Source organism: Andrographis paniculata, unplaced genomic scaffold (assembly GCF_009805555.1).
Source record: "Andrographis paniculata isolate CXL003 unplaced genomic scaffold, ASM980555v1 Contig35END, whole genome shotgun sequence".
NCBI classification, from domain to species: domain Eukaryota; kingdom Viridiplantae; phylum Streptophyta; class Magnoliopsida; order Lamiales; family Acanthaceae; genus Andrographis; species Andrographis paniculata.
In genome coordinates, this window is record NW_026137568.1 from 550,928 (window position 1) to 573,243 (window position 22,316).

At 33.8% G+C, this 22,316-nt stretch overlaps 4 protein-coding genes across 6 annotated transcripts; 3 read left to right on the top strand and 1 right to left on the bottom strand.

Annotated features, from left to right (window-relative positions):
* The first annotated feature begins 657 nt into the window (after positions 1 to 657).
* Positions 658 to 3,754, top strand: LOC127249295 (putative F-box/LRR-repeat protein At3g59230). The gene is made up of 2 exons (XM_051272036.1): positions 658 to 2,559; positions 3,044 to 3,754. Exon 1 carries the CDS (start codon positions 912 to 914, stop codon positions 2,529 to 2,531), a length of 1,620 nt encoding a protein of 539 aa, XP_051127993.1. The 5' UTR covers positions 658 to 911; the 3' UTR covers positions 2,532 to 2,559; positions 3,044 to 3,754.
* LOC127249296 (putative F-box/LRR-repeat protein At4g13960) lies at positions 3,048 to 7,285 on the top strand. Its single transcript, XM_051272037.1, has 4 exons — positions 3,048 to 3,140; positions 4,718 to 5,362; positions 5,529 to 5,777; positions 6,175 to 7,285. Exons 2-4 carry the CDS (start codon positions 5,262 to 5,264, stop codon positions 7,118 to 7,120), a joined length of 1,296 nt encoding a protein of 431 aa, XP_051127994.1. The 5' UTR covers positions 3,048 to 3,140; positions 4,718 to 5,261; the 3' UTR covers positions 7,121 to 7,285.
* Positions 7,286 to 7,399: 114 nt separating this feature from the next.
* Positions 7,400 to 10,715, bottom strand: LOC127249294 (probable 1-deoxy-D-xylulose-5-phosphate synthase, chloroplastic). The gene is made up of 10 exons (XM_051272034.1): positions 10,310 to 10,715; positions 10,012 to 10,140; positions 9,731 to 9,895; positions 9,496 to 9,646; positions 9,159 to 9,430; positions 8,796 to 9,069; positions 8,415 to 8,722; positions 8,047 to 8,328; positions 7,702 to 7,986; positions 7,400 to 7,615 (listed from the first exon to the last, which is right to left on the bottom strand). Exons 1-10 carry the CDS (start codon positions 10,451 to 10,453, stop codon positions 7,466 to 7,468), a joined length of 2,160 nt encoding a protein of 719 aa, XP_051127991.1. The 5' UTR covers positions 10,454 to 10,715; the 3' UTR covers positions 7,400 to 7,465.
* Positions 10,716 to 10,847: 132 nt separating this feature from the next.
* LOC127249293 (squamosa promoter-binding-like protein 7) lies at positions 10,848 to 16,631 on the top strand. Of its 3 annotated transcripts, XM_051272033.1 has the most exons (13): positions 10,848 to 10,981; positions 11,213 to 11,274; positions 12,578 to 12,611; positions 12,764 to 13,261; positions 13,706 to 13,878; positions 14,056 to 14,261; positions 14,346 to 14,420; positions 14,525 to 14,632; positions 14,704 to 14,821; positions 14,905 to 15,040; positions 15,127 to 15,286; positions 15,365 to 15,787; positions 16,096 to 16,631. In XM_051272033.1, the coding sequence occupies exons 4-13, from the start codon at positions 12,795 to 12,797 to the stop codon at positions 16,411 to 16,413; spliced, it is 2,184 nt and encodes a 727-aa protein (XP_051127990.1). In that variant the 5' UTR covers positions 10,848 to 10,981; positions 11,213 to 11,274; positions 12,578 to 12,611; positions 12,764 to 12,794; the 3' UTR covers positions 16,414 to 16,631. The 3 variants fall into 3 exon arrangements, with proteins under 3 accessions (XP_051127990.1, XP_051127989.1, XP_051127988.1); XM_051272032.1 differs by lacking the exons at positions 10,848 to 10,981; positions 11,213 to 11,274 and having other exon boundaries at positions 12,202 to 12,611; XM_051272031.1 differs by lacking the exons at positions 10,848 to 10,981; positions 11,213 to 11,274 and adding an exon at positions 12,202 to 12,431 and having other exon boundaries at positions 12,578 to 13,261.
* Positions 16,632 to 22,316: the final 5,685 nt, after the last annotated feature.

Consider the following 22,316-nt stretch of genomic DNA (forward strand, 5'->3'; position numbering starts at 1 on the left):
TAAATTTCTAGGGACACATTATCATTACTTTTCCTCTATTGCGCATTCAACAAGAATCAAAGAATTTTCGAACGATAAAAATACACTAAAGTAGGATATGAGCTCATTTTATATTGTATTTTCTATGTGTTTTTTTTTAAGAGTTTTGGTTCAGATTATTGTGCTAATTGGTTAAATCAGCAAATATTTATACAGAAATAATCATGTATTAATTAATGTTATATTTTTTTCATCTCACAAAATTTGTTTAGTAAAAATATAATTAGTAAATAACTAAAAAAATTATTAATAAAAATAATTATAAATTAAAATTAAAACAATTAAATAATTTAATTAAAATTAATAAATTATAAATTATAAACTTTAAAATATAATTAAAATATATAATTATATTAAATAAATAAATATATAAAACAAACGAAAATAAATAAAAAAATAAACGAAAATAAAAAAGTATGAATATTTTATATGAGACAAATATCATAAATCTTTTGTTATATTATCCATTCTTTTGAATTGGAGCCCATTTAGCAAATTCAAAGTGAATTCGGCCTCGGACCTTTTAACGGTATAAAAATAAAATTAAAAAATAAATAAAAAATCAGTATATATATATATATATATATATATATTATAAATGTTTATTTTGCTGGGTAGCAAAAGTGAAAAACTGCGGAGTCATATTGGGTTCTAGATTGAAATGCGCGATTGCGCCTTGGCTTTGTCCTGTCATCTCTAATCGATTCTCTTCTTCTCTGCACTTCAATAGCGTTTGTTGTTTGATTCTTCCTGTTGTTGTCATCCAAGCCGAGCGGCTTGATGTGCCGTTGTCGACGTTGACGTCAGTGTTCAATCAAGTTTCGGTTACTCACTGAACCCCCAATTCGATTTTCTAGGGTTTTAATTTTGTCATGGAGATCGGAAAGCGAACTGAAGCGACGGACAACGAATTGCAGTTGCCGGAAAGCGTAATTCAGCACATACAGTCTTTTCTCAGCGGCAAGGAGGCAGCTTCGACGGTTGTGCTAGCGAAATCGTGGTACAATTCGTGGTTGACTCGTCCGAATCTGGATTTCGATGACCGCTACTTTCGGGGTCGGAATTCAGATGCCCAGAACCATGAGATGTTCTTGAATTTCTTGAAGGAGAGCATGGAAAGGTACGAAGAATTGAAATTGAATATAGAGAGTTTCAGGCTTCGTATGAATGTTAGGGATATTGATGCATCTTCATCTGCTTCTGGATTTATTGTTAAAGCTGTGAAAATGTGTGCTAGCGGTTTCGATGTTGAATATCATCCCCCATTATCTGAATTCCCTTTACCAAAGGAATTGTTTGAAAGTAAGGATTTAGTTCGATTATCAGTTTTAGGGTGTAGAATTTTGTTGGGGGAGGTTATGTGTTTGAGACTTACATCTCTCTGTTTATCTAAGGTTCGAATGGAAGAAGCCATGATTAGGAATATAATGGAAACATGTCTGATGCTCGAAAATTTATCCCTATCTGATTGTGAAGGATTCAAGAAAGTTAATGTGACAAAACTTGCTGGACTCAGGAAGTTTACTGTTACCAGTCATGTGACAAAGCCAATGCTATCTTGGAGCCCCTTAGTTGAATTTGTAAACAAAAGTGTTGCATCACTTGCCGACGATAAGATCAATGTGTCTCAGTTTTGGAAATTGAATAATTTGGTTCTCGAAAGGGTGAGGCTAGGTCAGATGGTGTTTACTGATTTCTTGAGTAAATTCCCTTATTTGGAGGATCTAAAGGTTCACTATTGTAATGGTTGTGTGAAATTTGATCTATCGAGTCCTTCTCTTAAGTACATAAGCTTGGCAGACACCGAGAAACTATGGATCCAGCTTGTTGATGTTCCCAATATCCGTAAGTTTAAGTTTTCAGGGTCTACCATACCTTTCTTGGAATGTAACACAACATCAAAGGAATGGGAGTCTGATATAAGACTTACAGTCTGGAACACTCTTGGTGCTTCGGGGTTTCTTGAGATGAGTAACTTTTTGTCAAACCTGAGTTCTTCAAAAATTTCTCTAGCTATTGATTTGCTGTCAAAACGCGTAGAGTTTGTGCCGGATGTTCACAATTTCCCTAAGCCTGTTGTGGAGAATCTGACTCTGATAGTCCATTCGTCGAATTCAGTGTCTGCCCTTTTGGACGGTCTAATCTGGAGTTTTCAGCCTAAGGTTGTGAACCATCAGTTGATTCGGATGTTCGAGAAGTGCCAGAACACGAAATGTAAACTCCTCCACCCAGCCATCTGCAAAGCAAGCAATGAAGCGCTGCGGCTTCTGTATGAAAAGCTTACAAACTTTGAAAATTCTGAATCCTGTACTCCAACTGAGAAATTAATTGGCTGGCACGAGTTCAAGGAAGTGAATGCCGAGTATTTTGAAGATGTTCTTAAAGAATGGCGGCCTCTTCCCAGGAAAAGTTTATTACCGGTGAAGGACGTACAGATCCGATTCCATCTGAGATGGGGAGAAAGTTCGAAACTCTGCGACTCTGGGAGCTAAGTTGCATTGCTACGATTGCTTCGTTACGGTACGTGTTGAGATATTTTTTTACGTTTAATTTATACTCCCTCTGTCCGGCGGTCTCATTTATCTTTTGTACTTAACATTAAAAATATCCTTTTATTTGTATAATTTTTTTACAAAACACTAATAAAGTATTTTTGTCATTTTTTTTTTAATTTGTACTACTTTTTCATATAATAATTAATATTCAAAGGTCAACACAAAATATATATGAGATCTTTAGATCAGGATAGAATAGTATATATTTTTATAATTATTTATATTATGTCGTTATTATTTAGTCATATCCGTTAGATTAGATAGTTATCACCTGTGTTTATTCGACCTGTAGACTTATAATTTAATTATTAATAAATTGCAACTTTTTTTTTTTGGATGACGTGGGAATCCGCAGCCGCTACTCGTAAGTGCTACTCGTAAGTGCGCACTGGGTAAAATGTTACAGTGTATTTTATATTTTTGTTATAATGTTTTTTATTTTCTTGTAGGGATGCGAAGGATCGATACTTTTGGACACTGTTGTCGGGAATTGTTTCGCGTGCTGATATACTTGCCTTGGCTGCTCGGGATGCCATCCTTTTTGCGGTGATTTTTTTTTTCGAAACTTTACATATATATTATGACAAACTTTGCTTCGAATATAATATATTGTTAGAAGTTATTTTAATTTTAATTTTGTGAGTACGATGTTGAATAGAAAACAAATACTCCTATATGATATGGCATAAATAGAAGTTAGAGTATAATATTTTGAATTGAAAATATATCCGTAGTTAATATTCTAAATAAAATATAGATTTTGATTATAGTATATTTAAATATAGACTTTTTGTGAGCAATGCAAAAATAAATTTGAAAGTATAAGTAAACACTGGTTGGCTAACAATACTATTTATCGACTATAATTTGAAGGAATAATCTATGTTTAACAATCTTCATATGTATGTAAGTTCGGAGATAGGGGAGAAAGGATAGTAAGATTTTCCTTTTTTTTTAGATGGGACTATTGTTTGTGCTCTTAGACTCCATTTACAAGTTTTAAGTTACATTTTGACAACACTTTTATAATTTTGGCACTATTTAATTTTTTAAAAATCATTACAACAACTATATTTTCTTCTAATAAAATTTTATATCAAATATTCATTTTTTTTTTCTCAAAATTTTAAAACACCAAAAGTCTGGTGTGTTTGTTTGTGGGTTTTAAAATAGTTGATTTGAATAGTTGTTTGATCTAATATAAATAAATGTTATTGTGATATTTTGAATGTAAAATAAATTTGTAATATAATATAAGAAAAGAAAAGTAATGGTTTAATGTGATATTTTTTTAAGAAAAAAAAATTAAATAGTGAAAGAACACAACCATTTTTTTGTCTAAACTTTAAAGTTCGGAACAAATTTGAAAAAAAATTGGATATTTAATGTAATATTTTATACAAAAAATAATATTTCATTTGTGTTTTTTAAGTGACAAATTTATTACTCCCTCCGTCCCATATCAAAGTATCTATTTTTTCATTTTAGTCCGTTCCACGACAAAGTATCCATTTTTTTTCATTCAGTAACTGTACTATCTACCTAATATTACAAATATCCTTACAACTTACTATATATTACACAAATGTCATTACTTTTATATATCACACATACTAACAAAGTTATTTTAGTAATTTCAACTTTATTTATTCCTACTATATTTCAATGTAATACTAATATACAGCGTAGAAAGTAATTAGATACTTGTTAATAGACAAAGGATTATAAATATTATAAAAAATATATTGATACAATATATATAATATATATATATTTTATTACCTCACTAAAAGTCAATCTATCGAACTTTTTAACAGTATAAATTATTTTTATAAATATATATTTTTTTCATTTTAAGTCAAAATATTAATTTTATATTTTCGTATATTCCACTTAAACATCTGAAATTTTAATCCAATGTAAACCACTTTAATTATCCCACTCCAAAATATCTAATACTCCCAAAAGTATAATTTGTACTACAACACACACAAAAATAAACAAGAACTTTAGAAGAAGACAGACGAAGGTAATATAAAAATGATCAAATTTAATCCAATGTAAACCATTTTAATTACTTTTATCCTATTATTGAAAAATTAACCGAAAATATTGGCACGAAGATAATGGACTGCTCCAGGCTGCATTCAAGCGGCCACCAGAAAGTGCCTCCCAAATCTATCCAGTTGTAGCTGTGCAGTCTAATTTTCTGACTTGGGATTGGGAGAAGGAGCTTTGATACAAAAGGAGAAGCTCTCTGCATTTGCCGTACTGCGTTTGCTCATACACCGTTGGACAATTCCGACATTTACGGAATCAGCACGAGCACCAGAATGGGCGAGCGGGATGCACAAAATGATCCAATAAAAGCACGGCCAGAAATCCCTAGTCGGATAAGCAATCAAAGGCGTCGACAGGAACTCCACCGTGAAGAAGAAGAACGCAACCTGACCGCGCCATTCCCGGCCGACCATATCTGTGCAGAGCACCAGGGAGCATATTCCGATCCCCGCCGGAAATATTCTGTTCGCACCTCAGCTGAGCGTCGGCGAAGATGGTGACGAGCGTGGTCTGGGAATCGAAAATCCGTTACAGAAATGATTAAAATTGTTTAAATTTGGACTGAAATTGTTGAACTTTTTATATTGAAAATGAAATTAATTGGTTATGATTTCAACCGTATTGTTCCCCCCTTGTATAAATGTTTATTTTGCAGGCCAGCAGAAGTGGAGAACTGCAAAGCTGGGAAGTCATCTTGGGATTGAAATGTGCGATTGCTCCTTGGCTTTGCCCTGTCATCTCTAATCGATTCTCTTCTCTGCACTTCATTCAATCGCGTTTCTTGTTTGATTCTTTCTATTCCTGTTGTCGATGTTGGCGCGAGTGTTCAATCAAGTTTCGGTTACTCTCTGAACGCCCAATTTGATTTTTTAGGGTTTTCATCTTGTCCATGGAAATTGAAAAGGGGAATGAAGCGACGGACAACGAATTGCAGTTGCCGGAAAGTCTAATTCAGCGCATACAGTCTTTTCTCACCGGCAAGAAGGCTGCTTCGACGATTGTGCTGTCGAAATCGTGGTACAATGCGTGGTTGACTCGTCCGAATCTTGATTTTGATGACCGCTACTTTCGGGGTCGGAATCATGAGATGTTCTTGAATTTCTTGAGGGTGAGTATGGGAAGGTACGAAGAATTGAAATTGAATATAGAGAGTTTCAGGCTTCGTATGACTGTTAGCGATATTGATGCATCTTCATCTGCTTCTGGATTTATTGTTAAAGCTATAAAAATGGGTGCAAGTCGTTTCGATGTTGAATATCATCCCCCATTATTATCTGAATTCCCTTTAACAAAGGAATTGTTTCAAAGTAATGGTTTAGTTGGATTATCAGTTTCCGGGTGTAGAATTTTGTTAGGGGAGGTTATGTGCTTGAGACTTACAGCTCTCTGTTTACATGAGGTTCGAATGGAAGAAGCCATGCTTAGGAATATAATCAAAACATGTCTGATGCTCGAAAATTTGTCCCTATCTGATTGCCAAGGATTTGAGAAAGTTAATGTGACAACTTGCTGGACTCAGGATGCTTACTGTTGCCAGAAATGCGACGACTCCAATTATAAGATGGAACCCCTTAGTTGAATTTGCAAACGAACGCGTGGGATCAGTTGTCGACGATAGGATCAATGTGTCTCAGTTTATGAAATTGCGTTGTTTGGTTCTGGAAAGTGTGAGGCTAGATCAGATGGTGTTTAGTGATTTCTTGACTAAATTCCCTTATTTGGAGGATCTAAAGGTTCACTATTGTAATGGTTGTGTGAGATTTGATCTTTCAAGTCCTTCACTCGAGTACATAAGCTTGGCAAACCACAAGAAACTGTCGATCCATCTTGTTGATGTCCCCAATATCCGTAATTTTAAGTTTTCAGGATCTATCATACCTTCATTGGCATGTACCACAACATCAAAGGAATGGGAGTCTGATATAAGATTTACAGTGTCGAACACTCTTGGTTCTGCGGGGTTTCTTGAGATGATGAACTTTTTGACAGAGCTAAGTCATTCAAAAATTTCTCTAGTTATTGAGTTGCTGTCGAGTCACGTAGAGTTTGTGCCGGTTGTTCACGATTTCCCTAAACCTGTTGTGGAGAATCTGACACTGAGAGTCCATTGTTGGACTTCAGTGCCTGACCTTTTGGATGGTCTAATTTGGAGTTTTCAGCCTAAGGTCGTGAACCAAGAGTTGATTCGGATGTTCTACAGATGCCAGAACATGGAATGTGAACTCCTCCACCAAACCGTCAGCAGACCAAGCGCTCAAGCACTGCAGTTCCTATATGAAAAGCTTACAAACTTCGAAAGTTTTGAATCCTGCACTCCAACTGAGAAAATAATCGGCTGGCATGAGCTCAAGGAAGTGAATATGGAGTATTTTGAAGATGTTCTCAAAGAATGGCTGCCTCTTCCAAGGAAAAGTTTATTAACGGAGATGGAAGTACACGTCCGATTCCATCTGAGATGGGGGTAACATAATGATACTGGACTTCGGCTCATATAAATTTTAGCCTTGTGAGTATATGTTTTTGTCCTTTAATGGCGTGCGAATTTGAATCTCAAGGCTTTATTTTTGCCTCAGACTTTAGTGTGATTCATAGTAGATTGAAACCTAGACTTTGTTTTCGTGATTGTGGCTTTATCTAGCAATCTGTGTAGATTGCTGAATTTTGATTCGTCATAGATTACCAATGGCGTTTCTCTAATTCAGTCATGTGTATTTTCTCTTGTTATGCAAGTTTGAGAGATCATATACTGTCATCATGAAGCTCATGCTAGGATTCATCATATGTTCTTAAATATGTACACTTCTTGCAACCTAGGACATAATCTGCAGGGCTTCTCTAGCTTTCCCTAGTATGTTGAAAACAGTGGCCGCGATATGGTGAGATGTCAGGCCTGCTTCCATCAATTGGTCTGCCGGGGATCCATGGTCGATGTATCGGTCAGGAAGAACAAGTGGCCTCCACTGGACAAGTTTCATATGTCAGAAAAGAAGGTTTTCTTCTATAATGGATCAATCAAGCAAGTTGTAGTGAGGTTCAAGGTTTGTACCTTTAATTTGCCGTCAAGGAGCCCATCGAGGGCCATGAACTGAGCTACGTGAGCTGCAAAGCCACCGACAGCCCCTTCTTCGACAGTGATCAAGACTTCATGTGAGTTTGCTAACCTGCGGATAAGACCTTGGTCCAACGGCTTGCAGAAGCGTGCATCAGCCACTGTCAACTGTAAACCATGGGGCTCCATTAGTGCTGCTGCAGTCATACAGCTCTGAACTGCTGTTCCATAGCCGAGCAGAGCCACTCTCTCCCCCTCGAGAAGTATTCGCCCTTTGCCAATCTGAGAAAATTCGGTATGTGAATTTATGTTCTCAATCATAAGGATATGTATATTATGTACCTCAAGGGGTATGCCTTTGTTTCCAGGTGGGAGCTCTACGCCAATCCCGTTGCCTCTGGGATATCTGAAACAGCTCGGTCTGTCATCAATGGCAGCAGCAGTGGCAACCATGTGAAACAGTTCAGCTTCGTCTGCAGGAGCCATAACCACCATGTTGGGAAGGCAAGCCATATAAGTAATGTCGAATGCCCCACAATGTGTAGGTCCGTCTGCCCCGACTAAACCTGCTCTGTCCATTGCGAACCTGACTGGGAGCTTCTGCAGGTCAACATCGTGCACCACCTGGTAATGGAACCGATGACAATGAGGACAAGAATTCGGAAAGTACAGACAAGACAAATATGAAGATGCATTTGGATTTCGCCTGCCTGGTCGTAAGCTCTTTGCAAGAAAGACGAGTAGATTGCACAGAAGGGTTTGAGGCCTTCACATGCCAAACCTGCGGCAAAAGTTACAGCATGCTGTTCTGCTATCCCAACATCAAAACACCTGGTTGGGAAACGACGATCAAAAAGGTTTAAACCCGTTCCCCCACCCATTGCGGCATGTATCGCTACAATATTATTGTCTTGTTCTGCTTCTGCAATCAACGCCTCTGCAAAGTAGTTTGTGTAAGCCTGAGTCGGAGTGCTCGATTTGAACTGTTTTCCAGTTGCTGGATCAAACTTTGCCACACCTGAAAAGAAACAGAATGTTCCTCAATTCAGGTAAATTTTATTTATCTGGATTTGTTGTGCTGATAAATGTACCATGGTATTTGTCTGCAGCTTTTTCAGCGTATGAATATCCTCGGCCTTTCTCGGTTACAACATGGATCAACACTGGACCTGTTGTCTTGGTACTCTTGACTTCTTTAAGAATTGCAGTCAGATCATCAATGTTGTGGCCATCAACTGGACCAATGTAATAAAGCCCTAGCTCCTCAAACAGTGTTGATCCTGAACCACTGATCAGCCCGCGAGCATATTCATCGACTTTTGCAGCTAACTCATGCATCGATCCTCCGATTTGCTTGGTAACTCCCTGCAACAAGCAGCCTTAATTGAATCAATAATTTGTAGTGTTTTTGTATTTTCCCTCAGTTTGCATCCGTCATTTTTGCAGATACTAACCTTGGCAACTTCTCTTAGTTCTCTGAGTGGCCGATTTGACTGCAGCCTGCTCAAAGCACTACTCAAGGCTCCTACTGGAGGGATGGGGCCATCTAAGTTAGCCGTGGGTAAGGAAACCTGTTTGTTGTCATTAAGAATCACGATCATGTCTGAATCCAGGTAGCCAGCATTATTCATTGCTTCATAAGCCTGGCCGGCTGTCATAGCACCATCCCCTATCACGGCCACGACATGATTCTTTCTCCCTTGAAGATCCCTTCCCACAGCCATTCCTGAACATCGGAAGATCAGATTCCACCCTACCATTTAGGAACTTGGAGGTGGCTTAAGATTGTACCTAACCCTGCAGAAATCGTTGTCGAACTGTGACCAGCGCCGAAGCAATCATAGTTGCTCTCAGACCTCTTGGTAAAGCCACAAAGCCCATCTGTCTGTCTCAAGGTTGGCATCATGTTCCTTCTTCCAGTTAAGATTTTATGTGGATAAGACTGCAGGTGCAGAATGAAGTTACTATGGAAAAAAGGACAGTAACAGAAATCCTATCAAATGTTCTTCATATGCTCTGATCAAACCTGATGGCCAACATCCCAAAGAATTCTATCCTGAGGAGCATTGAACACATAATGGATAGCCACAGTTAGCTCAATTACACCAAGACTCGAACCAAGATGGCCCCCTGTCTTGGAGACATTGAAGATAACATCCGATCGAAGCTCGTCAGCAAGCTGCTTCAGTTCCTGCATCAGAGTGAATATCTGGTAAGAGAAACTATAAACTTTTTCAAACCAAGATCTCAATGCAAATTGTTTTCTTGAAGCTTGATTTTTAAGTACACACTGTTTATAATCAGTACCTTTGTGGAGAGATTCTTCATGTGAATTGGGTAATTGATAGTGTCCAAAAGAGGAGTTGGAGGTTTCTCTGAGAAATATTCTCCTCTTTCTGCCAATGATGCAAAAATTCCACTTGACCTTTTCCTTACCTTCAGCAAGAACATTACAGATAAAAATTGAAAAAGCATCTTTGGTAGTGTGTCCCTTTTCTGACTTAGAGATTTATGAATGAAGAAGTAGGAAGCAACATAAAGAACTTTCTCTTGATCATGGGCATCCCCAAAACCATATGTATATATGTTCGAAAAGAGTTCGAACCTGATTGTTCTTGCAGGTATGGTGAGGATGCAGATCTATCCCATGTAGCCACTGATGCCATAATCCGGTATGTTTCTGAGCATCTAAACCAATTATTTCCTTGCTGCTCAAATTCCCAGGAAATGCAAATGTGCAGAGAGCCATCACACACAAACACACAATGTGAACTCACTAAACTTCACAAACCCAAAAAAATTCTACAGTTTTCTCAGTAAACACTACTAAAAGAACTTTCCTATTTCTTCCTTTCTCCAGAAAGACAAAGAATTTAACTTTCTGTGTGTTCTTGCAGAAACAGGGATTTGGGATTCTGATCCCTTTATACCACTGAGGTTTTGGTCTCAAGGAAAGACTGTTTTGGGAAAATGGCCGTGACTGAGAACCTAGTCTTTCTCTTTCTTTCTCTCTCTCTCTCTCTCACTCTACTTTCTTTCTCTTATAGCGTGTCTGCACTGCAGCCAATAGATTGAGGGTATGGCAGTGGAAGATGACAGAGGAGGAGGCAGAACCAACCACTACCATTTGGCCAACTCAGCAGAAATCACAAATGGATAGGGATATGATAATGTATCCATAATACCTACATTCATCCTCCAAGGAAAAGTATATATGGAGTGTATAGGAAAAGTATATATGGAGTGTATCTGTCACCACCAGTTTCACTGGTCTCAGGTAATTAAATGCTGCCAAATCTTAAGCCAACACCTTGCTTGATTAATTTCTCATTTCTTAAATTGCTAATTGGATTGATGAATCTTGACCTCAGTAAGCCTGTTAAAAGCAAGAGAAGTCAAATTTGCACATACTGTTTCGCGACTTAGTGGAAATCTGCCATTGGGATTGGATTATTGTTAGAAGCCCTCTCTTTTTTTATGTGCTCCAATAATCTTATCTTTCTGTCAGGTATCATTATTCATGCACTACATGGTTCACGTGAATTGGAGTATGGCAAATGTCAAGATCAGGTTTGTGTACCCCACTACACGTTTTTCTTGTTTTTTTTATATTATTATTACCGTTTTATGGAATGCTGCTTTCAATTGAATTATTATTACCCCACTACACTGCACCGTCCCTTGTGGTTCATTTTCTGTGGCTCCTGAATAAATATTCAGGAATTAATTAAGACTGTATATAGGAAAAAGACTGTGAGGGCGGGTTCAAACCTGAACGCCTCCCAGTCCATCTGCCACACATGGTCGTCTAGTGTGATATACTTAGTTTGCACAGTATTAAATTCGACTATGGGTTTACGTGGTGCTCATTTTTAGGTAGAATTTATGTTGTGGGGTGAACCGTGATTGTAAGATTTTGGATTCAAATTACGATGTTGTCAAGTCTTGTGTGCCACACATGATTGACTTGCTTTATCATACCTAATTTACATGCTATTAGGATTCGCTGGGATTTACCCAGGATGCACTGATTTCCACATTATCAAAATAAATAAATAAAATTTCGATACATAAGAGGCTGTTTTTTTTTTCACTTAAAAGCCGCTGCATGCTTTTAGACGGATAGTATAAATTAGTCAACTAAAGCTACTTCCTGACATAGTTGGACTGACAGACAATGTTTTGGGCTCTTGAAAGATTCACTGCTATCAATGTTGTTGTGGTTATAATGGGCCTATTCAGACCATAAGATCCCCTTCTTTTGGGCTAATAAATGGACCACAATTTCTTGGATGTTTTAGGACAAGAACTAAGCTTGCTATAGTGCAAGCCACATTTATAGCTTCTCATTTTGACCTTTATTGTGTGTTCTTGGCTAAGTAAATGAGTAAATATGAGGTGTCACTTAAGTATCACTCAATTATCTAATTAAGTTCTTCTGAATGCAACAACTCTCCAGCTGATTTGGTACAACTGCCCGTGGAATCTTTTTGCATTTCTTTATCTAACCAACTGACTTTTCCTAACATGTTCCAATAAAATCATAATTATTCTCATTCTCCTGATCGATAATATTTGGAAACTTCAAATTCAATAGTTGATTATACTGTAAAGAAATGGAGGGGTGGTGATGATTAGCTTTGTTTGTTTGCTTTAGGTACATATTAGTTCGGATTTCGTTGTCAAGAACAGGAGTCGTGATTACTTTAGCTTTGGAGTAAATCATGGTAGCTGTTGAATTTGTTAATTGAAATGTGTGGCTTAAGATATCTATCTGTGATTCCGTTATTTCATTTTTTGTGGTTGAATTTGAGAGGGATTAGGGTTCCCATGGTGAAAGTTGAAATCCCTGTTTTGTTGGAATAATCTGCAGACCCACACCCACACGAGATATGAATCATTCGAAGGTTGGAATTCGATCCTCCACCGATCATTTCTCTGATTAATTTTCAAGAATCTGTCGTCTTCATCTTGTCTCCTCACTCTGATCACAGCGATTGATCACAGTCGCTGAAGAAATCCCTAATTCCCCTTCAAACCCTAATTCCATGTTTTCCAGAAATTAGATCAATTTCAAATTTTCAATCAAGATGCACTCAAATTCCCCGCCTCAAATCCCAATTCCAGCCTCCGATCCCACCTCATCTTCCCCATTTGATTGGTCTGATTTCCTCGATTTCAACCTCGACGAAGTGTGGGACGCTTCCCTCCCGCAGGCCGATCCTGGACACGACCCGATTCAACCGCCAGAGATTCCGGGTCGTGTCAGGAAAAGGGATCCCCGATTGGTCTGCTCCAATTTCCTCGCGGGTCGGGTCCCGTGCGCCTGCCCTGAATTGGATGAGAAATTGGAGGCGGAGGAGAAGGAATCCGTGCTTCCGGGGAAGAAGCGGGCCCGGACGGTGAGGATTCTCCGGTGCCAGGTGCCAGGCTGTGAGGCAGACATTGCTGAGCTGAAAGGGTACCATAAGCGGCACAGAGTGTGCTTGCAGTGCGCTAACGCAAGCGCCGTCGTGCTTGACGGGGAAACCAGGCGGTACTGCCAACAGTGTGGAAAGTAAGTCCCCGCCATTAGCCTTTTAAGCTTTTCTAGAAAGATTGATATATTTGGGAATGTTTGTTGATTGCTTAATTATTGCTTCTGTGATAATGAACAGTGAATTTTTTAATTTTTCGATTTTGTTTATTTGTTGCTTCTGTGATGATGAACATTGTAGGGTTCAGCTTCTTTTGTTGCCTTGTTTCGATTCGATGTTATCATTGAGTTACTGATCCTATTGGTCGTGGTCGTGGTGGTTTAGCAGTGGTATCATTTTTGCAATCAATGTATGCGATGTCTGCTTAAGAAATTGACAATCTTTCCGGTGTGCTTATGATTTATGAATCGGTATGTTTCTGTGGGAATGGATTGTGCGAAAATTCCGTTTGTGCTTCGTAGGAAGATTTATTGTGGAAATGAGTTGTTCGTGGTGTTTTTGTGCTAACATTGCAATTTTGGCAGGTTTCATTTGCTATCTGATTTTGACGAAGGTAAGCGTAGTTGCCGAAGGAAATTGGAATGGCATAATAGACGAAGACGGAGGAAATCTAACGACTCTAAGGCAGGTACAGATAACAAAGCTCCACAGATTATCTTGACAGATGATGTTAGCGGAGATGATGATGCCGGAAAAGGTATCTTTCCTTGTTTTAATGTTGAAGTTTATGCCTCACAATTCTCATCCTTGCCCTGATCTGATTTTATTTTTATTTTTATCGAATTTCCTTCTCTAATGTCGAAAATTAATTAGGTTGTGTTTGATGCAATTCTTGATAGACTGTGTTTTTCTATGAATTCCTTTTCTGCTTCAGATGGCATACTTGAAAACCATCGGCCGGACGAAAGAGAAATATTATTGGGATCGGAAGCACATGTATCTTCTGAAACCATGCCCAGCGACAGTTTTGGATCATTTGCTGCTTCAGGTGAAATACCTATGGATGTGCAGAAACAGATTCCGAAATGTAGTCCTTCCCCGGCTTGCTGTGATGCCAACAAGAACACTTATTCTTCTCTGGTACGACGTCAGATAGATAAGCATTCTGCTTTCTGTTGTCTTTTTGCTCGTGGAATCCCGCTCAGGCTCGCTCGGTTTTCTTAGTGCCCCACCGGTCGGATCTCCTTCAAGCTTTACGACTGGAATCCAGCTGAGTTCCCTCGACGGCTTCGACTCCAAGTATTCAAACAATTCTTGTTGCAGTTTAGTATGAAATAATTGCTAATACCCTTGTCGAACGATGCAAATCCCTTTTGTTTACCATTATACCGCCTGTTTTGCAGATATTCCAGTGGTTGGCCAGCATGCCGATCGAATTGGAGGGGTATATTCGTCCCGGTTGTACGATTTTAACAGCTTTCATTTCAATGCCAAAGCCGATGTGGCTTAAGGTAATGCTCTGTGTCGTAAGTTTGTATTCGCATATTCGGATGAGCCGGTAATAGTTTTTGTGTCGGGGCAGTTATTGAAAGAGCCGACTCTGTGTATAAAAGAGCTCGTCGCCTCACCCGGGAACATATTGTCCGGACGAGGCACAATGCTTGTGTATCTAAACGACATGATTTTTCGGGTCACGAAAGGTCGGTTTTTGCATTTTATTGCGTAGTCATTTCGTGTTCATCTTCGATCGTATCAAATACTGAATTCTTCCGGAAATACGCAGATGCGAAATCCGTATCGAAAGTTACGGTGAGGGATCGAGCTCCTAGGCTTCATTATATATATCCGACGAGCTTTGAGGCCGGTAGGAATATGGAATTCGTAGCCTGCGGAAGTCATCTAATCCAACCTAAGTTTCGGTATGCTGCGCCTGAATTTGTTATCGGTTTTTTTCTTCTCGATTTTTACGGGGATGCTTGTAAATTTTCTGATGCCTTCACGGCAGGTTTCTTGTTTCATTTTCCGGACAGTATTTAGCGTACGATGTTAGTATATCGTCGTCGCTGCGCTGTAATAAAAGCGACGGATCATGTCCCGACCATCAGCTACTGAAGATTACTGTCCCTCTCGCTGATGCGAACCGTTATGGCCCTGCGATTATTGAGGTTAGACTTCAGAACTTTGTCGTTAGGACCAACTCGTCGTATTTTTGGTTTCTTACATTAATCGGATTGTCTGTACAGGTCGAGAACCAATCCGGCCTGTCCAACTCAATCCCGATTCTCATCGGCGACAAAGAAATTTGCACGGAAATGGAGATGTTGCAGTGGAAATTCGACGCCCCGTTGCCTCGTCCAGGTCGATCATGTGAAATCTTGTCGTCGAGACAGGCTCGATTCTCCGACTTTGTATTCGACTTAGCGTGGTTGTTGAAGAAACCTGCGTCGATCCAACAGTTGTCGCCGTCGCACATCCTAAGACTCAACCTTTTATTAACCTTTCTTATGGATAAAGATTCTTACATCATTTTGGATAGAGTGGTTGGCGCCGCAAAATGTGCGGCGGATTACGATTCGGTTGATGCTGTAGGAATGCGATCGTTGAGGATGAATGTGGCGATAGCGCAGATTATACTCGATCAAAAATATCGGCGAAAGGATTCCATGGTAAGAATTTCGACGCTTTGACGAAATGTTGATTAAGTATTTGTTGGAATACTGCCTGATACTTCCGCTTCAAAGTATTTTTTTCTTATTTAGAAAAAGTAATTATGCATTAATACTAAAAAACTGTTAACTTTTATTTAAATTATAATCATATCATGACGCATAAATTACTTTATACATAAATGTCCAAATTTATACACTTTCAGTCGTAATAAAATATTATTAATGGACATAAGGGAGTATGTAATTAATGATGCATTTTCTACTATTTTAAGTTTTTAGATGGGATGATCATTCTGGTCTTACAGGCTATATTCGAAGGAACGAAGAACATTTCGTCGGGTGTCGGCAAATTTGTGTCGTCTCCCGATACCAACGACGCGGCTCCGTTCCTGACGAACGATGTTGTAATGAATATGAATTTGGAGACGACGATGAGGAGGCCGAGGAAATCGTGCGGTAATGTGTTGACGAGGACATTCTCGACTTCTCGGCCGGCTGTCGTGGCGGTGGTCGCCGCCGTCGGCATCTGCTGTGCGGTGTGTGCGGCGGTTCTCCACCGTGAGGGGGTTGGTCGGATTGCTACAACCATTCGGAGATGTCTGTTTGACGGCAGGAGATTTTAGAGTTAACGGTCGTCAGATCCCTGGCTTATTGCCCGAAGGGAATTCTGAAATTCTTGTTTGGCTGAATTTTTTTGAACTCGTAATTTGAGAGCTAATTTTGTTCTTAGTTTTATTTTATTTTTTGTATTTACAATAAATGAAATTGTATGATGAAATTTAAACGTTGTGATTGATTTTCTTTTGTAAAATTATTTTTAATGATGATTGAATTACGATGAGTATTGGGGCGTTATTATTTTTTACACGAGTTATTTTTTTTCTAAAAATAACACATGTATTTTTTAAAAAAATTAATATATTATATTTTTATTATTTTTATATTATTTACATAATTTTTTATATCTAATATAAAAATATTCTTTTAAATAATTTTACAAAACAAATATACCTTTAATTTTGATTATTATTTTCTTCTTTTTGAAAATATGTGTATTTATTTTAGAAAAAAAACACACCATATTTGTCTAGGGGTGATTCTATTTTTCTATTTTTATAACTCATCTACATTACATTATTTTATTGTTGTTATAATTATTTTAGACGTATTTATTTAGTATTTATAGTCATATGTATTATTATTATTTTATTATTATCATTTTGTTGATTTTATTGTTATTTGTATTAATATTTTAATATTAATGTGAAAAGAATTAGGATATTTTAAATGAAAATGATAAAGATATACTCCATTCATCCTACAAAATTAGTTCATTTTTTTTTTTTTTAGCCGTCCCACGAAATTAATCTATTTTTCTATTATAATAATAATTAATAACTAATATTTCTAATTAAAAAAACTTAACTATATTTTATTAATTTACTAATATCTTTAATTTTATTATTTGTTAATTGTAAATTTAGAAGTTGGGCTAAAATTTTGAATAATAAATATTCAATATTATATAAATAAATATTTATTTAATTTTAAAATTAAACTTTAATGTAATATATAATAAAAAATTGATGTTTTATGGCTGAAAAATTAAATGAAATTTAATATTAATTTTTTTTCTTTGTTAAAAAAAATAAAAAATAGAACTTATTTATAAAGCAAAATTATAAACTTATTTTTAATTTCAGTATTTGACGTAAAATATTATATTCTAATACCGTGTATACAATTTAGTTAGAAATGGTTTGAGATAGTATACCGAAAATATTGAAATATATTGTATATCGTACCAAAATTTTTAATTTATTAAAAAAAAATATCGATATTGTATTAAATAATCAGTATATACAAAAATTCAATTTTTTTAATTATCTATATACACTGAAAATATCTTATTGTATACGTTATCATACTTAAAAAGTCATATTGTATCGAAATTTTGAAATTTTATCGGTATTTTTTTTACGAGTATGCTTGTTAGTTCCTTAATTCAGTATTTGTTATTCGAAAATTCGGTATACCAAAATATTTGTACGGTACGGTAAAATATCATACCAAAAATTTTGTACCGTACGTATGCGATGTGGTATTAAATTTGGTATGTCATATCGAACTATCTCTAACAACAACCAAATTAAAAAAATTTTATGTATTGTTTATATAATTTTTTTAATTACATTTTTTATTATATAAATTACATTTAAGTTATTCAAAGTATATATATATATTTTATCTAAATGCTTTATTGATTTACAATAAATACAATTATTATTATTTTTTAAAAAATAATATGAGTAAATAAAAAAATTCAATATTTAAAAATTAAAGTAAAAAATATTTTAAATTATAATTTAACATTTTATCAAATAAAAAATATTTAATGTAACACTTTATTACATCCATTAATCAAACTAATTAATTATCTAACATAATATTTCTTAAACTGTGTGCCCAAAAGAAACTGGACTAATTTCATGGGATGGAGGGAATACTATATTTTTGTGGTACAAAGAGAGAATATATTACTCCCTCCGCTTTTGGCTATGGTGTCCCCTTTAATATAGACGCTTGAACTTAGAAGAGATATAATTAGTAAATAATTAAGAATATATTAGTGAAAAATTATCGTGTAATAAAAATAATTTTAGATTCAAATTAACATAACTCATTAGTCTAATTAAAATTAAAATTTAATATACGATAAAAGTGTATAAATTTTTTCCAAAAAATGACGGAATAAGTGAGACAGACAGTAAAAAAAAGGGTGGATATAATAAGTGAGACAGACCGTAAAAAAAAAAAGGTGGATATAATAAGTGAGACAGATGAAGTATATACTACCTTCCCTCCACCTTATTTGTCCATTGATACGGGATTTTAGAAAGATTATAGTGAGTAAATGATAAAGAATTATATTAGTAAAAAATAATTATATACTGAGATTAATATAATTAATTAATTTAATTGATATTTAAAAATTATAATATTTAAAATACAACTAAAGTGTATAATTATTTTCTAAAAATTTTATGTAGAATGGAGGAAAACAATTACCATTCAATAAGTAACTATTTATTTATTTATTTATTATTATTTTTTTTTTTACGTAGAATGAGACAAATGAAGTATTATATATATATATTTTTGGTAAGGTATGTTTGATTTTTATTTGAAACCAAAACAATTACCATTCAATACGATACTATTATTAATAATATTTCATCCGTCCCGTTGAAACGGTGGCATTTACATTTTCACGTAGATTTTTTAAATATTAGTATTATATTGATTGTAGTAAAAAAAGACAAAAATACCTCTATTAGTATGGTGTAATATAAAAGTAATGAGATTTGTGTAATATATTATAAGTTAAAAGTGTATTTATTATGTGAAGTAGGTAGTACAATTACTAAATTAGGAAATGATAACCTTGTTTTGACGGAAGAAAATGAAAAATGATAACCTTTGTATGGGATGGAGAGAGTATTTTTTTCTCTCAAAAATATATTATATTAAAATATTATTTAAATAAAAATAAATATTAAACACTCAATTTCAAACAAAAACATGGAGTACTTCTCATTATTTAAATTTATATTCATTTTTTTTTATTATTATTATAAAATAATATTCTTTGTTTTAGTAGAAAATATCATTTTTTATAATTTTTTTTACTATAAAAAAATATATTGTATATTACAAAAAAATTTTAAAACTCGTGCCATATTAAATAAGTATAAATTTCTTATCCATTTTTATAATACATTTAAATAAAAAATTACCAAATACACAAAATAAATTTTTATACAATAAGATAATTTTAAAGAAAATAAGAGACGTGTTCGTTTTGTAAAATGTGTTGGAAAAATTTTGCCACCAATTTTTTATAAAAACATACTCCCTCCGTCCCACATAATTTGTCTTTATTTTTTATTTTTATCCGTCCCACATAACTTGTCATTTTTATTTCTGGAAATATAATTATGCATTTTAATCGCATTTTAAATTTTATAATTTTTTAATTTTAATTAACTATTTACTTATTTTAATTTTAATCTATAATTATTTTTACTAATAAACTTAATTACTTAATAATTATACTTTACCTAAACTCCTGTGTCTACAGTAATACATCCATATTATATGGGACGGAGGGAGTAGTATTTTATTTTATGAAATTATCAATCCAAACACATCATACAAATTCAAACAACTCACACATACCAAAACCAAACAAACTTTGGTTTTGTTTTTTTCAAGTTGTAAGGAATGGATTAGAAAATACAGAAAAATGCCAAAAACATATCGTTGAGGTGTTTGCTTTCATAATTTACTTGTACTAGTTTGTTTGTTTATTTATTATTATTTTTTTTTTAAATATTTTTTTAAAAAAAATTCTTCAATTTTAAATCACAGTTAAAATTATTCCCTACTCAGTCTCAAACAAAAATAACCCTTAGCTAAAAATAAAAATGAAAAATTTGCGAAGGGTGTGTTTGTTTTGTGTTTTGTTTAAAAAAAAAAGTTAATATAAAATATAAAAAACTGTATAAATAATACTCCCTCCGTCCCGTGAAAGATGAATATTTTTGTTAGAGACACGATATTTTAGATAGCTTAGGTTATTAAGTTATTAATAATAAGTTATGAAAATATTTTATTATTTTTTATATGTGCAGTGTTGTTGGTATTTTAAATATCTTTCGAATTATATCTCAATAAAATATATGCAATATAGATATTATCTTTTAGACAATAAAATTTTATATAATACAAATAAATAAAAAAATATATATTTATTTATTTATCGTTACCATAAATTAGTTTTATAAAAAATGAGGAGTTTTAAAAGTAGATAAAAATATTTGTTATTTGAAGAGAGATATAAATAAAAGGATTTTGAGTGGGTCCTACGTGTAAGATGTTAGAAGTTTAATTAAATTAATTTATATTTGTTAAGTATGTTTAAAATTGATAAACTTATCAAAAATAGAAAGAGGTCATCTTTTGTGGAATGTGCCAAAAAGAAAATTGGATCATATTTTGACATGACGGAGGGAGTATAAAGATAATAAAATATGTAATACTCCCTCCGTCCCCGTATCTGCTACACTGTAGATACGGTATTTTAGGATGGGTGAAATTAGTAGATAATTAAGAATATATTAGTGAAAATAATTATCCGATAATATAAATAATTATAAATTAAGATTAAGATAACTAATTAGTTTAATTAAAATTATTAAAAAAATAAAATTAAAAAATTTAAAATGAGATTAAAGTGTGTAATCATTTTCCAAAAAAAGAAAGTGACATGGTATGTGAGACGGATAGGAACGGCAACATAAACATGGTACGTGGGACGGAGTGAGTATATAAAAATGGTAAATAAAACAAACCCTAGCTACTTCAACAAACACAACAGTACATGATATTAATTGGACATGATTTTATGGTCCCATGATAGTTAAATCTTATGATACACACTTCCCTAATTTTGTAATAAGTCAAAATATACTTCCTTTGTTCGTTGATAGTATATATGCTTACCTTTAGTGCATAATTTAATTATAATAAATATTCAATATAATAGGAATAAATTTTTAGTATAAATTTTAAGAAATTATATTATATTGTCATAAAAAAAATATTTATTTCTATTTTTAATAAAAAATTATATTACTTATTATTATTATAATTTTTATTTTATTTTTTATTTTTCTTACTTTAAGAGGTAGTAAAATAATATTATCATATTAAAAAAAATTTGATATTTTAAAATTTGAATTTAAAAATAATTTATAAATTAAAAACAAAATTTCAATTCAATGTTAAATTATTTGTATTTTATATTTTTATAAATTATATTTAATAGTGTTAAGTTTTTAGTATTATTAAAATTTATGTTTTTAAATTTGATATTTAAATTATAATTTAAATATACTACATTATTTATAAAATAAAAAAAATAAAGTTATATTTTTATATTTTAATTAAAATATAATTATTTATTTTTATAGTATATTATAGAATTAATATCATAAAAAACATACCTTTTAAGATGCTTATGAAAATAATACTTTTTTAGCTTCTAAAGTGTTTTGGTGGTTGGCCAAAGTGAATAAATAAATGTATAAAGCATTTTTCTTTTACAAATAGAAGCCAAAAATTTCAAACAAAAGTCATTCCAAAAGGCTTTGTAAATACTATTTATAAAAAAAGAAAAATTCTTATTTTATTAATTTTTTGGCCTTGTACATTCTATTTATAAAAAAAAAGATTGAAATTTTTTATTTTATCCATTCATTTTTATAGTTACTAAAATATCTTGTTTTATATTTTAGTCGATCAATATAATATTATATTAATTAAAATTTATGTTCAATTTATATTTTGGAGATATAAGAATATACTTTTATTAAAAATTAAAATTGAAAAATAATAAATAATTTTTTTTATAAAGGATCAAATTCAATACATAAATTGGTATGTTTAATTGTGATATCAATTT

Excerpts from the sequence above, each read along its gene's own strand:
- LOC127249295 (XM_051272036.1), top strand. The coding sequence starts at position 912 with ATGGAGATCGGAAAGCGAACTGAAGCGACGGACAACGAATTGCAGTTG.
- LOC127249296 (XM_051272037.1), top strand. The coding sequence starts at position 5,262 with ATGATTTCAACCGTATTGTTCCCCCCTTGTATAAATGTTTATTTTGCA. Across the intron at positions 5,363-5,528 it reads AGTCATCTTGGGATTGAAAT|GGTTTTCATCTTGTCCATGG; the intron begins GTGCGATTGCTC and ends TTGATTTTTTAG. Across the intron at positions 5,778-6,174 it reads TTGAGGGTGAGTATGGGAAG|GATGCTTACTGTTGCCAGAA; the intron begins GTACGAAGAATT and ends TGCTGGACTCAG.
- LOC127249294 (XM_051272034.1), bottom strand. The coding sequence starts at position 10,453 with ATGGCTCTCTGCACATTTGCATTTCCTGGGAATTTGAGCAGCAAGGAA. Across the intron at positions 9,896-10,011 it reads TGAAGAATCTCTCCACAAAG|GAACTGAAGCAGCTTGCTGA; the intron begins GTACTGATTATA and ends ACTCTGATGCAG. Across the intron at positions 9,647-9,730 it reads TTTGGGATGTTGGCCATCAG|TCTTATCCACATAAAATCTT; the intron begins GTTTGATCAGAG and ends CTGCACCTGCAG.
- LOC127249293 (XM_051272033.1), top strand. The coding sequence starts at position 12,795 with ATGCACTCAAATTCCCCGCCTCAAATCCCAATTCCAGCCTCCGATCCC. Across the intron at positions 14,633-14,703 it reads CAAAGCCGATGTGGCTTAAG|TTATTGAAAGAGCCGACTCT; the intron begins GTAATGCTCTGT and ends GTGTCGGGGCAG. Across the intron at positions 15,287-15,364 it reads ATGGCCCTGCGATTATTGAG|GTCGAGAACCAATCCGGCCT; the intron begins GTTAGACTTCAG and ends TTGTCTGTACAG.